General features: G+C 44.9%; 1 protein-coding gene across 2 annotated transcripts in view; it reads right to left on the bottom strand.

The window, feature by feature from the left end:
• Positions 1-19699, bottom strand: part of SPOCK1 (SPARC (osteonectin), cwcv and kazal like domains proteoglycan 1) — a 562859-nt gene that overhangs the window by 320340 nt on the left and 222820 nt on the right. The window contains exons 3-4 of one of the 2 annotated variants that reach the window (XM_043465433.1): positions 13346-13354; positions 6886-6931 (exon numbers count right to left, since the gene is read on the bottom strand). In XM_043465433.1, the coding sequence (XP_043321368.1) occupies positions 6886-6931; positions 13346-13354 (55 nt within the window). The remainder of the gene's footprint in view (positions 1-6885; positions 6932-13345; positions 13355-19699) is intronic. The other variant, XM_043465434.1, reaches the window with a different exon arrangement.

Below are 19699 nucleotides of genomic sequence, written 5' to 3'. Positions count from 1 at the left end.
ACACGCTGCTGTGATAGTTCACAGGCCTCTGGTTCCAGAAACACAACTGGAACATGGGAAGGCCTCTATCCTTTCGAGTTTTAGAATTTTTGCCTGAAAACAGTGCAGGGCTTTGGTGAGGATTTGAGCTTGTCAGATCTTGGTATAATAGATTGGAAGTCAAAGGGCAAGGTTTTTCTTCTTTTATTCTATTGAAGTGAACAGCGTGAGTAAAAGGGGCCCCTGCCTTTCGAAGCTTTATTTTTATCTGGAGATCAATTTCTACAAGTTCATATTCTGCTCTGAAAATCACCAGCATCATCTGAGATTTAGTCACAGCCAGGATGCTCTGGAGGAACAATGATCAGTATTCACTCCAGAAGGAAAAACATTATCCTTTAAACCAACACCTGTACACTTTACCTAAAACATTTCCCTACTCCACATTAAAAGAACCAACTTGTCTCAAAAAACCTCCCATGATAAATCCCCTTCAGCCATTTTCCCTAAAATGGTTTGTCTCATCAAGTAGAAATTCCTACCCAAATAAGTCAGTGGGTTCTTTCCTGAGTAGACCACGGTTATAGGATGGAAGCTTGACTCATCTGCATTCCAACACTTGAGAACATCTTCAGGTAACCAGAATTTTATATTAAAGTGATGCATTGGTTATACACATAAATTACCTTCTCAATCCCCCAATACCACCACCACCAGCACAACAACCTTTTATTTGGCAAAAGCATTATAAATAAGCTCCAATTTTCTTTTTTATAAAGGGCTGGTCTAGAAGTTCTGCAACTTCTTGTTAGAAATCACTTCTTATTCATTTCATCCCCTCCCTCCCCCTTTTATTTTTGTACCACAATATTGTGGTCCAACTTACTTTTTCTTTCTTTCCCCTCCAGGCCCTTTGGATAACCTTCCCCATTAGCCACATGACTCCACAGGAAAAGCATCTTTGTGACAGCACCTTCAGCGTCACACTCAAGGGGATGCCGATCAGCTAAGACTGGGGGTGCCCTGATCCATGGTCCACAGACACTGAATGAGGCCAAGCAGTAGTAAAAACTGTCACCCCAACTAAAATAGACTTACGTGACTTACGTAAACACTTGAGATTGACATTGTATGGGTTTCTCAGTTTTCCAGACCACCTCTTTTCACTTTCACACCCCCACCAGCCCACTTATTCCTGCTTCCCACCTTGCCCCATCAACCCACTACAGACACATTCTGTGCCAGTATAAGAGCTTGGACGGATGACTAATGACTTGTAATTCTGAGTGTCCCAAGAGAGACCTTCTTTAGTGTGGTCCCTAAACATCAGCGCTTGTAACTGTTGAATGAATGAATGAACATGGAGAGCCTGAACCTTTTCAGCCCCGATGATGAGGACATGGGGTGCGATGCTGCAATGACTTGCCTGGTGTAAGACAATGAAAAAGATCCATTACTGACTAAAACAACACTCATGGAACACTTACTATCTGCCAGACACATTAACTCATTCAATCCTCTCAATGCTCTTATTGTTGCCATTTCCAGATGGGAAAGTCTTAGGATCAGAGAGGTTAAGCAACTTGCCTAGAATCACACAGCTAACAACTGGCAGAGTCAAGTTCTGAACTTGGAGGATCTGACTGAAAACCCCAGGACCCCAGACTGCACTTACCGAAGTGTATGCCATGGAATAGACTACTTTTGCTGGATACATGATAGATGTGGGGTGAAAAAAATAAAAGCAAAAACATGTGGTCAAAGGCAAATTTAGCAAATGTTAAGATAAATGGGCTTCTTTGCTAAAAGACTTCTCAGAGCTTTTAAATTGCTAACAAGCACTGCAACTCTCCAAGAGACGAACAGAGCATATGTGTGTCCCCAACGGATTGGCGCAGGGACTGTTTTCGTGGGGAAGCCATCTTGCTGAACCAGATGTCACTTTCAGAAGCATAAACCGCACGTCTGCTCCACACCCACTGTGTGCATGCAGGTTTGCTGGGGGCCAGTGGAGGGAACGTGCCAAAAGGCAACAGTGGCAGAGGCCACCCTGAACTCTGGAATCGCCCCAGAGCCCTCCAGGCTCGGCCAGCCTCCTGCAGAGGTCCACCCAAGGGCCTCCACTCCTCCTGCCCACAGAAGACAGGAGGCCAATTGCCTCTGCCAGCTGCCCCCACCCACCTCCCAGCAGGGCCTCTATCTTTGTGGACTTTACAAGGGAAATTTCTCACCTGAATTAATAATGGTTGCCTTCAATTCTGAACTCCTGTCTGGCCCTTCTGTGAGGAGATTTGGCATTAAGTCGTTAACAATCAAAAAAGGATAGACTACTTTACCCAAATCTCAGAAAGAATTCTCAGAAAAGCCTGAAGGTGATGGCTATTATACTCCCCTGACAGAAGCATTACTGATTCCCTTAAAGATAGCATGCGGAAGACTAGTCAGTCTTGCAGAAGTCCTCCAGGCAAGGCGCTTTTCTTCTAGCTACCTTGGAGTTATTATATGGTAAGTGCCTGTTCTATGAAGCCCTGTTGTTCAAAGTTCAGTAAATATCCATCAGCAGGGAGAGCAATTACAGGGAGATTAACTATTTCTTGAGCATTATCTGTGTCCTCACTATTCACATCAATACTTGAGATGGGAGCTACAGGGTCTCTCCGAGGTCAACCTACAGAGTCGAATGGTTAAGTCTGACCACCTATGACCAAAGTCTAGGGATCCGAGACAATGGAGAAGTTACCTAGAGTCGTGTGTGAGGGGCATCATTTAGAGGTGGGTCTTAGGTTCCAAATCACTGCTGTTGAGCCACTCAGCTACACACAGTCTCTAAAACAGTGGTCCTCAACACTTTTGGCACCGAGGAGAGGTCTCCTGGAAGACAATTTTTCCACGGACCAGGGAGGGGGATGGTTTGGGGATGATTCAAGCGCATCAAGAGCAAATTTAAGGAGCTGGTGAAGAACAGGGGAGCCTGGCATGCTACAGCTCATGGGGTTGCAGGGTTGGACACGACTGAACGACTGAACAGCAACAGCCACAAGCACATTACATTTATTGCACACTTCATTTCTAATCTACTGCTGCCACTTACCCGACAGGCGGTACTAGACCATGGCCCGGAGACTGGGGACCCCTGCTCTAAAGTACAGCGCTCATGCTATTACTCCTCTGCTCCAAAGCTTTCTATGGCTCCCCACTGCCAAGAAAACAAAGTCTGAAATCATCAGGGAGAGCAGGGAGAGCATCAGTATGAAAAGTCCTTTACAACCTGCCTTGAGTCTACCCATCTGGCTATACCCTACCAGAATCTCCTATGCACGGTCTTCCTTCCTCTTTTCTCTGCCTGCATTTCAAGCCCAACCCACACCCACCTCCACCGTGAAGGCTCCTCTACCTCCATCCCATAGCATCCTTGTCATCAGGCCCTCTAAAATGCCTTCCAGCAATTCCATTCCCATGAACCGGAAGTCCTCCCAACCACAAAACTGCCTGAACCACGTTGGATTCTCTTTCAGTGTAGGAGGGAAAAGACTTTTCTCTGCAGCTGATGATCTCCACTGGAGTTCGGCAGTCCTCCTATTTTCCAGAAGATGAAGTGTTCGACCCCTTCCATGCCTACGGTTTATATTTTGCCAGCCTGTGTTAGCACTGATATAGTGACCTCCCATTTTTATTGAGCGGCGCCCAGTGCAATTGATGACATCTGCTGGGGCTGATACTTTAAGTGAAGGCTATTCTCAGTCCTGCCACAGCCCACCGCCCATCCCACCCCACCCCACCCCACCCCAGCTCAGGATCAAAATAGCCAATAGCAGCTACACCTGAGCTACAAAGTGGGGCTTCTCAGCAAAGGTCCTCAATTATACCCAGAAAGTCATGAGGTTTTCTGTGAGGATTTATCTCAGCAGACCCAGTTTTCAAACCTGCAGAGCTGGAAAAAGTGGGAGCAAGGGCAGGAAGATGCTGCACAGAGCAGCCAACATTCTTTAGAGAGAAAAATCCCTGTCTGGGCTTTTTGATTAAGCAGATTTAAATAGTATGTTCAAAGGAAGCTATCACTTGTATCATATATGTAGACATATCATTTACGTAAATCAGGTGACAAATATATGTAAATATGTGTATAACCTATCCCAATGTGTACTAGCAAAATTAAAATGCCTTTTCCTTCCTTGGTAAAGTTTTACTATCTGTTTCCAGGCCTTGAGGGAGAGTAAATCTGATATTTATTAACATTTGATCCTTAGAGAACTAGAACCTGTCTTTTTCTGGCTGGAAAGCATCAGTTCCCGGTCTCCATCACTTGTGTAGCTCCATAAGCAAAATTCTAGTATGAGTATTTGCTGAAAGGCTCATTTACCAGGTCTACACAGGGAACAGGTTGCTCAATATCTGAGTGTTCTTCCAACATGAAAGTGTAGCCTTTTAAGAAATTTTGACCATTTTTGATGGAAAACATCTAAATTACAAATACCTTCTGGCGCTTTATTGTGATGATTCAGTCACTATAAAAGTTGTCAATTCTCCAAAGACTTCAAGAAGGCCAAGAGGAATGTACGGGCTACAGTACATAGATTCACAAATGTTTAGACATGACTGAGTGACGAACACACATACACAAGAGGAATGTGATGCTCATCACTGATGATTATCAGAGAAATGCAAAGCAAAAGCACAATGAGGTACCACCTCACACCAGTCAGAATGGCCATCATCAAAAGTCTATGACCAGCAGATGCTGGAGAGGGTGTGGAGAAAAGGGAACTCTCCTACACTGTTGTCAGGAATGTAAAAATGTAAATTGGTACAGCCACTATGGAGAGCAGTATGGAATTCCCTCAAAAAACTAAAAACAGAGCTGTCCTATGATTCAGCAATCTCACTTCTGGGCATAAATCTGGAAAAAAAATCAAACTCATTTAAAAATATACATGCACCCCAATGTTCATAGCAGCACTATTTACAATAGTGAAGACATGGAAACAACCTCAGTGTCCATAGATAGACGAATGAAGAAGATAGGTAAGCATACACAGTGGATTACTACTCAGACATAAAAAAAGGACATAACACCATCTGCAGCAACATGGATGGACCTAGAGATTATCATACTGAAAAGACAAGATTATACGATACCACTTATATTTGGATCTAAAAAATAATACAAATGAACGTATTTACAAAACAGAAACAGACTCACAGTTATGGAAAACAGACATGATTACCAAAGGGGAAAGGATGGAGGACAGATAAATTAGGAATATGGCATTAACAGATACAAGTCACTGTATGTAAAACAGATAAACAACAAGGATTTACTGTATAGCACAGGGGACTATATTCAAACCTTATAACAACCTATAATGGAAAAAAACAGAAAAAATATTCATATTTAAGTATAATTTAACCACTTTGCTGTATAGCTGAAACTAACACAATATTGTAAGTCAAATATACTTCAATTAAAAATTTTTGCTTAATTTTTTAAACTGTTGAAGTGCGAGGCCCTTGAAGTCCACTGAGATGGTGGAGTCCACTGAGATGGTGCAGCCCAGACAGGGCCTCCAAAGAAAGCCTTCCCTGGCACCTGTCCACAACACACATGTGCATGCCCACTAAATCTCCTACCTATAGACTCACCTGCACACACCTGCATCACAGCCTTTAACATATCCCACTGCAATTGCTGACTGAGCTATTTCCCCACTCCTTACTCTGAGCTCCTCCTGGAGTGGAGGGGGTGACCATAAATTTTCTGTATTACCCCCAAGACCTGGCTTTGTGCTTGCGCACACAATGCTAGGTCAATGAACATTTGAGAATGAATGAATGCATGCATGAATGTATGAACAAAGAAAGTGTTGCACTACTTGAGGGCATAATACACTAAATGTCTCTGTGGACATTTTAATGCCAATTTTGCTCACAAGACAACTAGAGTCCAGATGGAATGACCTATTAAAGTGACAAAGGAGAGGGCAGAAAAGGGCACCTTCTATCATGTTACACATCAATGCCTTCCTTGACGTCTTTGTGTCAAGTTGACCACTGTGATCACATCAAACACTCAAGCTAGAGAAATGAAGCTGATTCTCAGAAGTGTGAATCTTTGAGACCTGGTAGGTAACATGTTCCCTCTGAGTTGCAGCATTAATTGCATATATGTACTTAACACCATTTCAGCAGCAAGTTCTGTGCTGAGGGCAGCCACAAATGGAACAATAGGAACAGGGATGTGATTCACAGCAGGCCTTCGTTGCATCTTAAATAACTCCCAGGAGCACAGAGGTGGTGATTTATAATGGCCCTCAGGAGCCTGGCTTTGTGCTTGTAGGGTGAGTGGAAAGAGCCCTCTGAAGGCTAAAACCCAAGCGGTCAGTGAACTGCCTGTGAAACAAGCTTCTATTTAGAAACCATGAAGAAGTTATTTAAACAAATGAAATATCAATGCCCTTGAAAGCCTCCTGGGATTGGCCTATTTCTAGACAAGAAAGTTTCATTTTTGTGGCTCATGTAAATTGGACAGCGTCTCTAGGCACAGTCAGTTCCATGAATGAAATCACTGGATTCAGCCCAACAATCCACCAGGTTAGTCTGATAAGCATTTTACTCTTTTGTTTCTTTGTGTGTTTGTTTTCTAACAAAACCAGTCAATGATTATAGTGGTCAATTCAATAAAAACACTATTTAAATCTTAGACAATCTCAGACAAATAACCAACTTGATAAAATAATTTCTATCACCCCAATCTATTTAGTCCCCCAAAGTTGGTAAAATAAGACAGCTAGCTGGCCTTTGTGGGAAGAGGAAGTCAGCAGGAAAGGCTGAGATGGAAAGAAGGAAAGAAGGAAAAATGAGATGGCATTTTTCCACGAAATACACAGCAAGAAATAGTGCATCCTTTACCTTGGTCAAAAGGCTTGTTGGGATTCCAGTTTCTGAAATAATCATCCTATATAAGGAAAAAAAAATAGAAAACAAAAGTCAGGCTTCAGGAAGTTTCTCATATAACTGCATAAAAACCTGCCTTTCCCCCCTCCACCTCCCAAAACACAAAGGAAAATGCTAAGGGTTCAGAAATTTTTCTAAGGCATTCACGTGTAATCAAAAGTATCAACTGACTTTTCAAATTCTTGTCTTTCAAATTGTATGGATTATACACTATGAAGAGTTAATACATTTCAGCCTAGTATGGAAACAGCACTGCTCTTCCTGGTTTGACAGATAAACCGAGACACCTTCTAAGTGCAAGATGTATTTGCTATCAATTATGCCGCAGGTGATGCCTAGCTGTTCTCACTTGGGATTAAGCCTCTGTGTTTGTAACCACTGATAATTCAACTGTCAACATTTCTCCTACACGGAGACATGTAACTTTGGTGCACAGTTCCAGTTTTCTAGCACTTCTCGAAACTAAAAACAGAGGGTCATTCAAATGTGAGAATTAACCACTGGCATATATTCACCTTAATACCATTTGTTCTGGTTGTGTAAAGATAAAAAAGCAAAGGCTGGCCAATTTGGTTGATTCATAACCGTGTCTTTCTTGCATGTAGCTTGCCTCAATTTATGCTCCAAGGCTAGACAGTTGATCACGTTGAAATTGCAAGAGCCTAGGTCACTCACAGCTCCATCATCCTGTTAACCTCTTTCTCCCTTCTAATAACCCTTCCCCTCCAAACCTTCACTATCCACAGTTTCTCTTCCCTGTCAGCCCTCACCCACTCCACTGCAAATGAGCACACTCCCTCTGTCAGCTCAACTCCACTGTCTGCAGCATGCAGGGGCCCTGCCCGTGGACAACATCCCCACACCATTTTTAGGGCATGTGCCCCCATGCGGTTAATTTCCTCCTGAGTATACTCAAACAATTTGTGGGACGTGTTTTTGGCTGGCACTCTGCATGCTGCAGTTCCAGAAAGCTGTCCAAAATGAGGCCTGGATTTCTCTTCTAGAAAAGTTCATATACACCAAAGTACACAATTAGTTTCAACTATGGTCCATGCTCTCTCCTGTGACCATTTATCTCCCACATCATCTCCTTTGAATTTTATTGGTCTCTGTGTCATTCAATTACCTGGCTTTATTAGATCCTTGTTGAGTTCACCTAAGCCCTTAAATAGATTTTAGGAAACTGGATTTAGAGTAAAATCAGAACATTGCTTCTTGGGTGGTGATTCCATTTTCCAGGGCATGAATAAACATGAACAGGTTCCTCTGGATCCTGGGGATTTGGCATTAAATCAAGTTTAACTCCAAGGAATTGGTCCAATTTGCTCTGGCTTTAATTTTATGCCATATCTGGCCTTCTCAACCCTGCTGGTTAGGAAATCTCTGAGGTCTACACCATGAAATAGCACTGAGAAAGTTTAAAAGAATCCCCCTGTCACATCTCTCTCCATTTATTATTTTAAATACAATCCTCATCTTTTGAATTATGTGGTTCAAAACTCGGCAGCCAGAGTTAATGGTTCTGAGTTGAGGGCTGGATGATCAGTGGGAAATTTACTGCCTGATTTCTCAGGTTGGATGGTCAATCTACTCTTAGCCAGTGAACACAAGCAAGTGACTCAGACGTTCTGCTGTTGACAAGGGCAAGAGAAGAGATAACCTAAGACAAACTCATCCTCACTACTGGAGAAAAAATAACAAAATCTCCATCCTTCCAGCTGTGGTCCATAAGTGCCCTCTGATAAGGATGGCATCACCTAATCGCAGTCTGAAATCACATGAACTATTTTCTACTTGAACATGCCGCTTTAATACATGGAAGTCCTTGGAAGCTTAGGCTGTGAGTCCGACAGGGAAGGACTGGAGCCAAAGACAAGCTCCTCTGCTTTAACTTCACATGTCACATTCTCTTTGATGTCCAAGTAAGGTTTGAGCCAGTCTCAGAAACTGAATATTCCCTAACGATTTCAACATACGTTATAACTTGGATGGAATGTGAAACATTCTACTGGACCTTGTCACTTTTCCAAGCTAACTATAATTGCCATTTTTACATGTTTCTTGGGGAAAGTCAGAGATTTCAAGATGAAACTTCTACAAGTGGCTATCTGCATGAGAATATTTAAAACTCATCACAGATGTAATAATACTGCCTAATTGCTGCCCAAATGTGAAAGTACACCTTGAGTCAAAACTCATTATGCAGAACGAGTCTCTCTATCAGCCTCTCGCCCAGCAAGGCCAAGTGGGAAAGGAAAATGACTCCCTGCATCTGATTGCTTTCACCCTGCCTTAGGAAAGCAGATGGCCAAAGCAGACCCCAATGACCAGAAGTGCAGACAACCTTGGGTGTGACCCCTTTAGCTCCAGCTGAGAGACAGGCACCAGAGCCCACTTGGGGGATGGTCAATGAGCACAGGGGAGGGGAGTCCCTAGCAGGCATGGCCATAGGGAGGTCCAGACATAACAAGGCCAGAGCTCATGGATCAGCCTTCCACTCTGTACCAGCCAGGTCTGCAGACATGACCCATCCAAGCCCTGGGACTGTGCTGATCCATCCACTCTTCTGCTAGGGGAACGCTGGTGAAAGAACATCTAAATCCACATGGAAAAGTTGAAAAGAATGCCCTTCTAGGGCTCCACCTCATCCCGGAGCCTCACCTAACAGTCAGTATGCCCAAGAGACAAAGGACAGCTGGATGGTCATTTCTCCAGGGCCCAAGACCAGGGGCACCAGCCTAGCTTTTCCTTTATCTTATTTTCTATCTGAATTTTGTAAATGTAACATATATTTTAGGTTATCCTTAAACAGACCCAGGACTTGCTGTGTTGTTGACAACACTCAGCACCTGTTTTCTCACAGTGACAAATCCCAACATGGGAAGCAGTGTGACAGCCTCAACATCACCTCAGTACTGCCCTGTAACCAAATGTGTTCCTGCTGCGTGGCCCCCAGAGTTTGGTCCACAGAGCAGAAAAGTCTAGGGCCTCAGGAGTCCTTGCCGCTGATCTTCCTTCTGACCCAATAAAGACGTGACCTGTTAAAACTCAGACTGTGGTGGAAGGCATGGTGGATGGACTCAATCGCACTTGCCAGGAAAGCCATATCCATTTGAGCTGGCCTCTTAACTGGTAATTTTATCATATAGTGATAAAGCCTTTAAAAATGACTTGGAAGGATCTCAGCATCAGTTAATTTTTAAAACAGACCATCTAAATAGAAAGATGCATACCTGGATACAGTCATTTATTAAATTCAATAACTCCTAACAGTGCATTCTACAGGCTGAAGAGTGAAGGATGGAAGTGTTACCATACATGTGTATTTTATGGGCTACCCTGCACAGGATAATCAAGTCAGACCTCTGCTGGACAGGGAAGAGAAAAGACTCCTTCTAAATTCTCACCATATGAGGAAGACCTGATTCCATTTCATGATACCACTTCAAAAATGAAAATCACCCAAATCTTTAGGGACTGTTACAACCCAGAAGATCCTGTAAAGATTTAAATTTAAAGAATCTCAAATTTGAGCCTGCTGACTCATGTCCAAAATCATGAAACATTGCAGGGGAGCATACAGTCATAGTAAAAGGAAAAAAAAACATCAAAAGTTGGCCTACAGATCACAGCAAGAAAGTGACAAATGATAGCATCTAGAAAAATGAAGATGGGGTGGTGCTGATGGTGGAAGAAGAGTCATGGGCCCCAATTATTTTTTAAAATCCTCCACAGCTAATCAACAGAGATAAAATCATATTCATTTTATTAACATTCGATATCCCACAAACATAATAAACTGTATCCTAAGAAATTATTGGCACCCAGTAGCTGGTACAAAGGAATTCAACTCTAGGTTTTCAACTACTTTAGAGATAACCTGTTTTGATAAGCATTCATGGAAAATTAAATCTCTTTAAAAATATATATATATAAAACATATATTTTATATTATCATATATGATAGATATTAATTCCCAGGTAGCACAAGTAGTAAAGAGCTCTGGTGCCAATGCAGGAGATGTAAAAGATGCTGGTTCAATCCCTGGATTGAGAAGATCCCCTGGAGGAGGAAATGGCAACCCACTCCAGTATTCCTGCCTGGAGAATCCCATGGACAGAGGAGTCTGGCATGATACAGTCTATAGGGTCGCAGAGAGTCAGACACCAATGAAGCGACTTAGCACATTCAAGGATATAATACATATCAGTATATGTTAATAACATATATATATATATATACACATATACCAAAGAACATTCTGCTGTATAATGCATCTTCCAAGAAAACGTTTAAGCCTCCCTACCAGGAAATGATGCAAAAATATTCTGCCATAATTTTAGTGATTAAGTCTCTTTATCATGGACATCATAACCGATTGGAAAGTCTCTCATTTTAGCCAATTGTGATTGGGAAACTGAATTTTTCTTCTACTGTCTCACCGCCCCCAAATGTCTGATGCAATTTAGTTCAGATACTCCCCAGGGGTTTGCCTTTCCAGAGGTGCTTATGTCAGCTCCAAAGAATGTTAAAGCAATTCTGAGGAAGAGAGTGGCACAATCAAATGGAAACCACTTCTGCAATCCGACTGCTTTACTCCCACTTATGAAGATGATGATGGCATGTACGATATACTTTACAGCTTTAGCTACCACAGATCAAATATACTCAGCTCTCATGGGACAGATCATTTCTCTTTTATACATATTTTAGCTAAGTTGTTTGAACACTGTAGTTTCATCTGAAGATTACCTGAGATAATACAAATTACCAGCCTAGAAAATAAGTGGGTGCCTCATTTGTCTCGGCCAGGAGTGAGCCATGGAGACCTGTACACATGTACAGAAGAAAGGAAGGCCAAGTGAGAGCAGGCAGCCTCTCTGAGGTCATCTGAAGACCTCCTGTAGATAAAAACAAAAGAGAAAAGCACTGTCCTGCAGGGCAAAGTGGACTACAGTCAGGTTTATAGATCCTAGAGGGAGGTTAATCCCACTTTATCGAACCCCAAACTTCTACAAAGACATCAGTTAAGGGGCTATAGGCAAACTGCTCTCCAAAGAATTCAGTGCGAAAAAGTATCTTTTTACACTACTTGACTGGGGAGAATAAGAAGGAGGGCTGGCTGGCAGGTGGGGAAAGTGTCTCTGAAATGATCATAGAAATCACTGGAAATGTGAGACTTTCAGATGACATGGAATTGAAAGTGTTAGTCACTCACTCCTGTCCAACTCTGTGACCCCGTGGACTGTAGCCCGCCAGGCTCCTTTGTCTGTGGAATTCTCCAGGCCAAAATACTGGAGTGGGTAGCCATTCCCTTCTCTAGGGGATCTTCCTGACCCAGGGATCAAGTCCAGGTCTCCCACATTGCAGGCAGATTCTTTACCATCTGAGCCACCAGGGAAGCCCCAAATGACATTGTATAAGTGAAACTTGCCTGTAATTTAATATGTGTGCAGTAGAAATCCCTACTCGTGACACTACTGGGAAATACAAAACATTCCACCTATTGAGAAAGAAGTTGGCTTCTCATACAACCCCTCACCTCTAAGCTATTTCGGGTAACATCTCTGGGGAAGCACTGTGCTGTCAGTCTTGTCTCCATCAGGCCTGTCCTTCCCACCCAGGTGAAGAACCCCAATAGGAATCCTCTGCAAGAAGCATTCAACCACCCAGGCCAGCTGGGGCAGTGACTCGAGGCCCCCTGCCCCGCCACTCCACAGATCCCACTCACGAGAACCCTGTACCCTAGGGGCTGGGAGCTGGACCACTAACACATCTTCATGGGCACAGATCACACCCACACACCTGGGCCAGGCTAATTCTGAGCAGGTTTGGATCTTACCTGCACATTCCCCCGGGGCAACACTCAACAGTACATAGTAAGTCCTGGCTCTACTGGAGTCAACTGCAGTAAGCTGTTTCAGCTTTAACATCTCCGTATTCCTGTGAAACGCACATAACTGTTCCTGATGTGCACAGAAGGACAGGTGGGTGTGTGTTTACACAGACACTCTAAATCACTTGCTTCCTGAATAGAGTAATTCTTTGATAAATTGGTCTGACATTTGGTATTAAGTCCTGCAGGCCTCAGACAAAGTGATTTAGAAAATAGCAATGTCAGTTGCTCTGCTCTTTCAATAAATAACCCACCAGTAAAACACAGATAATAACTGACAATCATACTTGTACTGTAACTAATGAGAAAAGATAAAGCAGCAAATGGACTGTTTATATGCATTTGATAAATTATGTCCCCTGGATATACCCATGAAAAATAAATGTGTGTGGTGCTGGTTCACTGAACTAAAACAACTATTTACCACTGAGATTTAGGATTGAGAGTGATATTTACATTTTATTTGGCAACTATTTTGATGCTATGTCTAATACACAGTGGAAAAGTCAAAAACCTACCTCAACTTCCTGAGTACGAAAGCATTATGAATGAGGAAAAAAAATAAAAGAATCACATCAAACAATAGGAAGGAATATAAACATTTTCGATAATTGCATCAAATTTTCAAATTATAACATTAGAAAGGTCACAGGCAGACATTTTCCTTTAAGTTACCGACCATCACTCCCTTTTAAAGGTCCCCTCCCTCGTTCACTAAGTTCATGAAAAGAAGGTCAGGTTCTTGGTGGGATAAGTGAAATGTGGGAAAATCTGAGGGCTCTCTGGTGATCTGTGTCATTACTGTAGAACAGCTAGCAAAATCGTGATTAAGTCCAAGTATACAGGCATAATTATTATCTTTGAGAATTTTAAATGACTAATTTGCTGTGACACTGGTCCAAAGGGTGAAATTCAATAAAAGTCCTGAGATGACATCAGAGAACAAGAATAAAAGACCTTCTACATTTCTGCAAAGAAATTATTTCACCTTGCAGCTCCAAAATAGCTTCAAGGGGTCTAAAACCTGAGAAGGACATGGGTTTATGGTCCTGGGATGTAAAATGAATAGCACTGTCATGGCACCTCCAGGTGATTAAGGGATTACAACCACGACAAAGAAATCCCCCTTCCTCATGGCTACCTGCTTGTCCTTGTCTGTCCATCCAAGCTGGGTTCTGGAGGAGTGACTGCTGATTGAAGCTTTTCTCAAAGAGAAAAACTGAGTCTGAGATCTGTTCCAGAAAGGATGTCCTACTCCTGACTTTCTCTTCTGGGAATACAACAGATCTATGATGCTGCATTTGTACTCTGACCAAGACAAGGGGTGTCTTCCCAGACTCAAAGCCACCCATTCCCTTGACCTCAATAGCAAAATGATCAAAACACCTGAGCTATCCAGGAGTGGGCTTCTGAATGTCCAAACAGGAGAGCAGCAGGAGGACTATGGATTCAAAGGCAGTAGAAACACTATGAACAGGACAGGCTGTGAAGCAGACACAAGATCCAGCCTCGAACACTCACCCACCAGCTGGCCTGGCACAAGCCCCTCAGCTTCTGAGTTGTAGCTCCCTGATCCACAAAACAAGACCGCTGCACCTACCTTGGAGGATGGGTCACAACGATTCGCAATAATGTGGCAGTGACTGGGATGTTATCAGACACAAAGAATGACTCAATAAATTAAAATGTACACTTTTGCGTCCATCTCCAGAGGTTTATAATATTGAGATGTCTCAAAAACATTGAGAGAAACAGGCTTATAGAAATAATGATATGCTTAGAATTTCAGTTATGTGGCTCTTGTGCATTTGAATCATACCAAGTAGGCCCAAATGAAGGGAGACCAATTGCCCTTGGGAACAATAATTATGAAATATTTTCAATGCATGCAATTTTATTAGTCTTATGGATGAAGAGTGGCTTAGGGAAAAAATGCAATGAAATGTGAAAACATGAGTTGCAGGCACGTCTCTGTTTAAAGGTCAGGCTCCCATTCTCTAAGATTTAGTGACCCTGTCTGTTTAAAAAAAAAAAAAAAGGATAATACTTACACCACAGAGCTGTCTGTGCAACCAGTGAACCAGTGAGAGATGTTTTGAACCACTGTTATCAATTACACATCATCTAATTCTAAGTGAATTTAAGTTTCAGTTATGACTCACTATATTCTCTTAAGTGGACTAGGCCCTGCTATGAACAGGTAAAATTTCTGCATGATCATTAATTTACATGTAGCAAACAGTCAGAGAAACCCAGAGAAGGGTCATTTCATTGAAACACCAAGTAAGGCCCTTGCCATCTTGGAGCATATAAACCTCTCCTTAAAAGAAAATACAAATCGTACTGGCCCAAGGCCCAGCCCTGTCTGAGCAGCATGAACTCCAAATTAATCAGGTCCCACCATCTTTCTGAGAATGCCACTCCAGCCACCTCTCTGAGGCCGGCAAGCCTCAATCAACATCCAGATGCTGCCTTCCAGGGTATAAGACACTGGGTATGAACTGTCACCCACACAGCCTCCGCCTCAGCTGGGCCCCCAGCTTCTCCTGGGGTCACCACCACATGCCCAGGCAGCCTCCTCTCCCTACACGCTGCTCAGGCTATCCTCTCTGCTGCTCCTACGAGGATCCTCTGAAGGGACATCAGCCCTCACCGCGCCCCAGTATCAAATACTCCAATTGCTCCCCACAGCCCCCCGGCCAAGACCAAGCTCACGAGCAGCTCCCAGGACCCTGCGAGGCACAGCCCCTGCTGAGTCCTCCAGTCCCCCTGTGGCCACACCCCTGCCACACGCTTCACGCTAGCCCCACATGAGCTACTTCTCGGGGCTGCAGCAGCCAAGCTCCAAAATTCTATACACGCTGCATCCTCTGTGCCTGAAACCCCCTTCCTCTCCCTTCTCTAACATTCACTGCTCTATCAACTCCCAGTTTAGATTAGACGATGGTCCTCATGGGCCACCTCCCTGTTCCCAGTCCCTCCACGCCAGAGATGTGTCTGCTGTGTGGTCTACAGCCCCCGGGCAGCCCCTAGCAGAGCCCTGGTGTCACCACTCTGCCGCAGCTGACCACTCTCCTGCCACTCGACCACACGCCTGCCAGTCCCCAGGGCCGGGGCGGGGTGCCTTCACCCCCACACCTAGGCCAGCATGGCGCCTGTTCTGTACGAGGTGCTCAGTGAGCACCTCCTATGAGAAAGACTCACCCAGCCTCTGTGGCTTCTTTTATGTCAACTGCAGATCCCCAGTTAATTCCCCTTTGATTCAGAACACAGGCTCTGTGTCCTGGAAGTTTCTGAGGATGGTGAAATGGGCAACTCCTTTAGTGTGACTTCAACTGGGGCAGTAACAGGAACCTGGCACCAGCAGAGATGATGGCAGAAGACCTGGGAGGGAGCAACCAAGGAGGGCTGGCGGACCTCTGCCCGACAGCCTCGCTCCATGTCTGCTAACGCCCTTGAGCCACCCCGAGGAACAAATGAACTTCATGACTCGGCTTGCCATAGCTGGCAGATCTCTGATGCAAGATTCAGAATCTGAGACAAGCTGAAGTTGAAATCCAATCAAAAAATCAAAGTAATAGTAAGGTTTAACATTAATCATCTAAGAATAACCGCAGCTACCAGTTTCTGAGTGCTCAACGTGGGCCAGGCACTGTGCCAAGCCAACTGTGTTTCAGCTCACTGAACTCATGTGGTAGCATGTGAGGGAGGCACAATCAGCACCCTGATGACCTACCTGGGAAAACTGGAGCTCAGAGAGCTCACACTACTGTAAGTTTACACAGCTAGTGAGAAGCAGGAGGATTTGAGCTCAATTTTTCCCAACTCTGAAGATTTTTTTCAAACTGGACAAATAAATAATAGTAACAATATTTACATTAGGGGCTTCCCGGGTGACTCAGACAGTAAATAATCTTCCTGCAAAGCAGGAGACCCTGTTTGGATCGCTGGTTAGGAAGTTCCTCTGGAGAAGGAAATGGCAATCCACTCCAGTAACAATATTTACATTGGTACATCACATTGGGAGACTCCAGCATGGCTGCGGAACAGAAGAACTGAGAATGTGATCTAGGCTTGGGACTTAGACCTGGCCCCCAGTCAAGGGGGGACACCCCATGAGAGAATAGAGAGATGGGTGAGGTGAGAATGAGCAGAGATAGTTGGTTGGGGTCTCCTTGCTGGTCTGGGGAGGTGGAGTGGGTGGGAGATGCTGAACTGTTCCTAGATTAATGAGATTCCAAACAGACAGATCCTGGTTCTCTCCACTGAGCACTGTGCAGTGGTCAGGGTCACTGAGTGAGTTGCTCCTAGGGACGCCAGGGGCCTTCTCTGACTGCCAGCATGGCAGAGCTCCGCACACTGTATTAAATGCATTGAGTGAACAGAGGACCAGTGAGGAAGATGAAGACTGGAGAACCTGGGAGAAAACACAGGGCTCTCTCCCTATTGGAGATGGAACCTGATGGTTGCAGGAGATGTCAAGGGATTTGACACACAGGCCAAAGGCCTCCCAAGAGGCTCTCTCTACCATTGCATTGACCCTTCATGCATCTGAGCCTCAGCTTTCCCATCTATGAAAGGGGAAATGTAAACACCTTCCCTACGGGGTCTTTGTGCAACTGGACAGCAAGTCCATTTGTCCTGTGCCTGGCTCTGGGAAAGTAGCCAGGACACCCAGATGTCCTGACCCCTCCCTACCCCACGTGGTGCCCCAGACTTCAGAACCATGGCCAGCAGCCCTGGTGACAGCAGCCTCAGGAGCAAGCCCCACGGAGGAGCACTTTGTGGGCTCTGGACCAGGCACTGTCATCACACCTGTCTGCCACCACACTCTCTGGGGCTCGCTTCAAAGTGGAGCATCCAACCTGACATCAAGGCACTACACAGAAGACCTGGTGGCTCTGGCACCGGCCATCTCTCTGGGAAGCCACAGCCACAGACTTCGCATGAAATTTTCATTAGCTGCACAGCAAGACCTGCCGCAGTTTCTCCCAGCCCTGCCATTCAGGCTCTCCTCTTGGAAAGAGCATCTGGGAAAGTTAGCAATAAAAGCTCCCTCACTGTGTCCCTGAGAGCATCCTAGCAGTCGTCCTGCCTGCCCTCCTCCACATCCCGAGGCTCTGGCCCTTGGACCACATACACAGCAGATGCTCCCACCAATGCCCCAGAAACAAATCTGGTCAGGGTCTTTAGTCCACTTCAAAGCAATGATGTCACCATCAGAATCTGAGAGAGTTCCTTTGAAATCTGAAACTTCTGAAGTGATGTTCCCCCTATGGTAAGAGCAAACAAGCCTGCCAAATAGACCCACATTCCCCAGGCACAATTTCCCTCTGTGATCACTGGCAAAGCTTCCACAGAGAATGGGAGCAGTGTTCCCTGTCCCAGGTACAGCCACTGCTATAACTGGGGCTCACCACAAGGGTAGAACAATCTTCCCACACTGACTGAAGACCCCCCATGGGACCCATACTCCCAAAGGCTATTGGGTTCAATCAATCCTGAACCATGGACTAATAATCCTGGAGATGGGCTCATTTTCCTCTCACCTAACAAACATTTCTACAACTCTGTGATGGATGGAAGCCAGTCTCTCACCCTCAGCACTGCCAAACAGAGGCTTGGTAGACTCAGGTGACTTAGAGTAAGAATCCCAAAGCACTTTAGCCAGGTTCCATGCTTGAGAACTTGCTCATCTGACCACTCGGACAGGTAGATGATGTACTTACATCATGTGAAAAGACAGCATCCAGAGATAAGATAACCATCCTTATACCAAGGTCAATGTGTTTGAGTCTTGTGATAGCTGTTCAGTCCCGACTCTTGGGGATCTGCGTACTCCACAAACATCTAACCATCCTGATGCATTGCGGGGTGGGAGGCGGGGGGTAGGTGGTTTCCATAATCTGCCTGGGGCACCCACAGAGACAAAGCAAGGCTGAAGCTGCAAGGAAGCTGGGGCCAGAGGCTCGAGGACCTTGGTGCCTGATGAGACGTCCACACCTGATCTCCAGGCACCGAGGAACTACTGAGGGCAAACTTGGAGGTGGCTCCCATCACGGCAGTGCTTTCTGAAGGTGCTGGGCTGACTAAGTGTGGGACAGGTTAGAAAGAGTCAATGAAACCAAGGACACCAATGAAGAAGTTCATTCCATGTGCACAATTATCACTTATGGAACATTTGCTGCATATCTGCCTTTGCGCTAAGAAACAGGCAGGAGTAATACTCAGCCCTTACTCTCAGAAGCCCATGGTCTGGCCAGTGTAGAGGGAGCCAGAAATGTCAGCAGATGGAGGATAATATTACCTGGCAATGTGGTCATTATAAAAAGAAAATAGCTACAGAACACAGAGAAGGAAGCCACCACTCATTCCGGGGAACTAGGGCTGACTCTACTGAGGCAGTGGGACTTGCGCTGGGTCCAGATGGACAAGGAGTTTTCTAGGCAAGGAACATGCAGTGGGTGGGATGAGGAGTCAACGAGTGCAATGAGCAGGACTCTTTGCTGCAACAGCCCTCAACCCGGGCAACAGGAGAGTAAGCCTGAGCCCAGGGGCAGCCACAGAGAGTGGACAACAGGATGTCTGCTTTGCTCAGGGTCTCCAAGGCCCCCGTGGCCACACCATCCAGTCTGCCATTTGCTCTGGGACCAGAAAGCCTGGAGCTGCCATAACTGATTACTGGCATCACTATTATCAGTCCACTCCAGCTGGAAGGCTGAGCAATGGCATTATGTCTGGAGGGGCCACACTCACCCACAGCATGCCACCCCAGGGATGAGAGCCAGCTCACATCCTGGCCCTTCCAACCAGCAAGTGTTTCCATGCTGCCTGTCAAGAACATATGTAAGTCATATGGGCCACAAGTGGAA

The sequence above is a fragment of the Cervus canadensis genome, chromosome 4 (genome assembly GCF_019320065.1).
Source record: "Cervus canadensis isolate Bull #8, Minnesota chromosome 4, ASM1932006v1, whole genome shotgun sequence".
Classification (NCBI taxonomy): Eukaryota; Metazoa; Chordata; class Mammalia; order Artiodactyla; family Cervidae; genus Cervus; species Cervus canadensis.
This window is presented reverse-complemented; position numbering and strand designations above follow the sequence as displayed.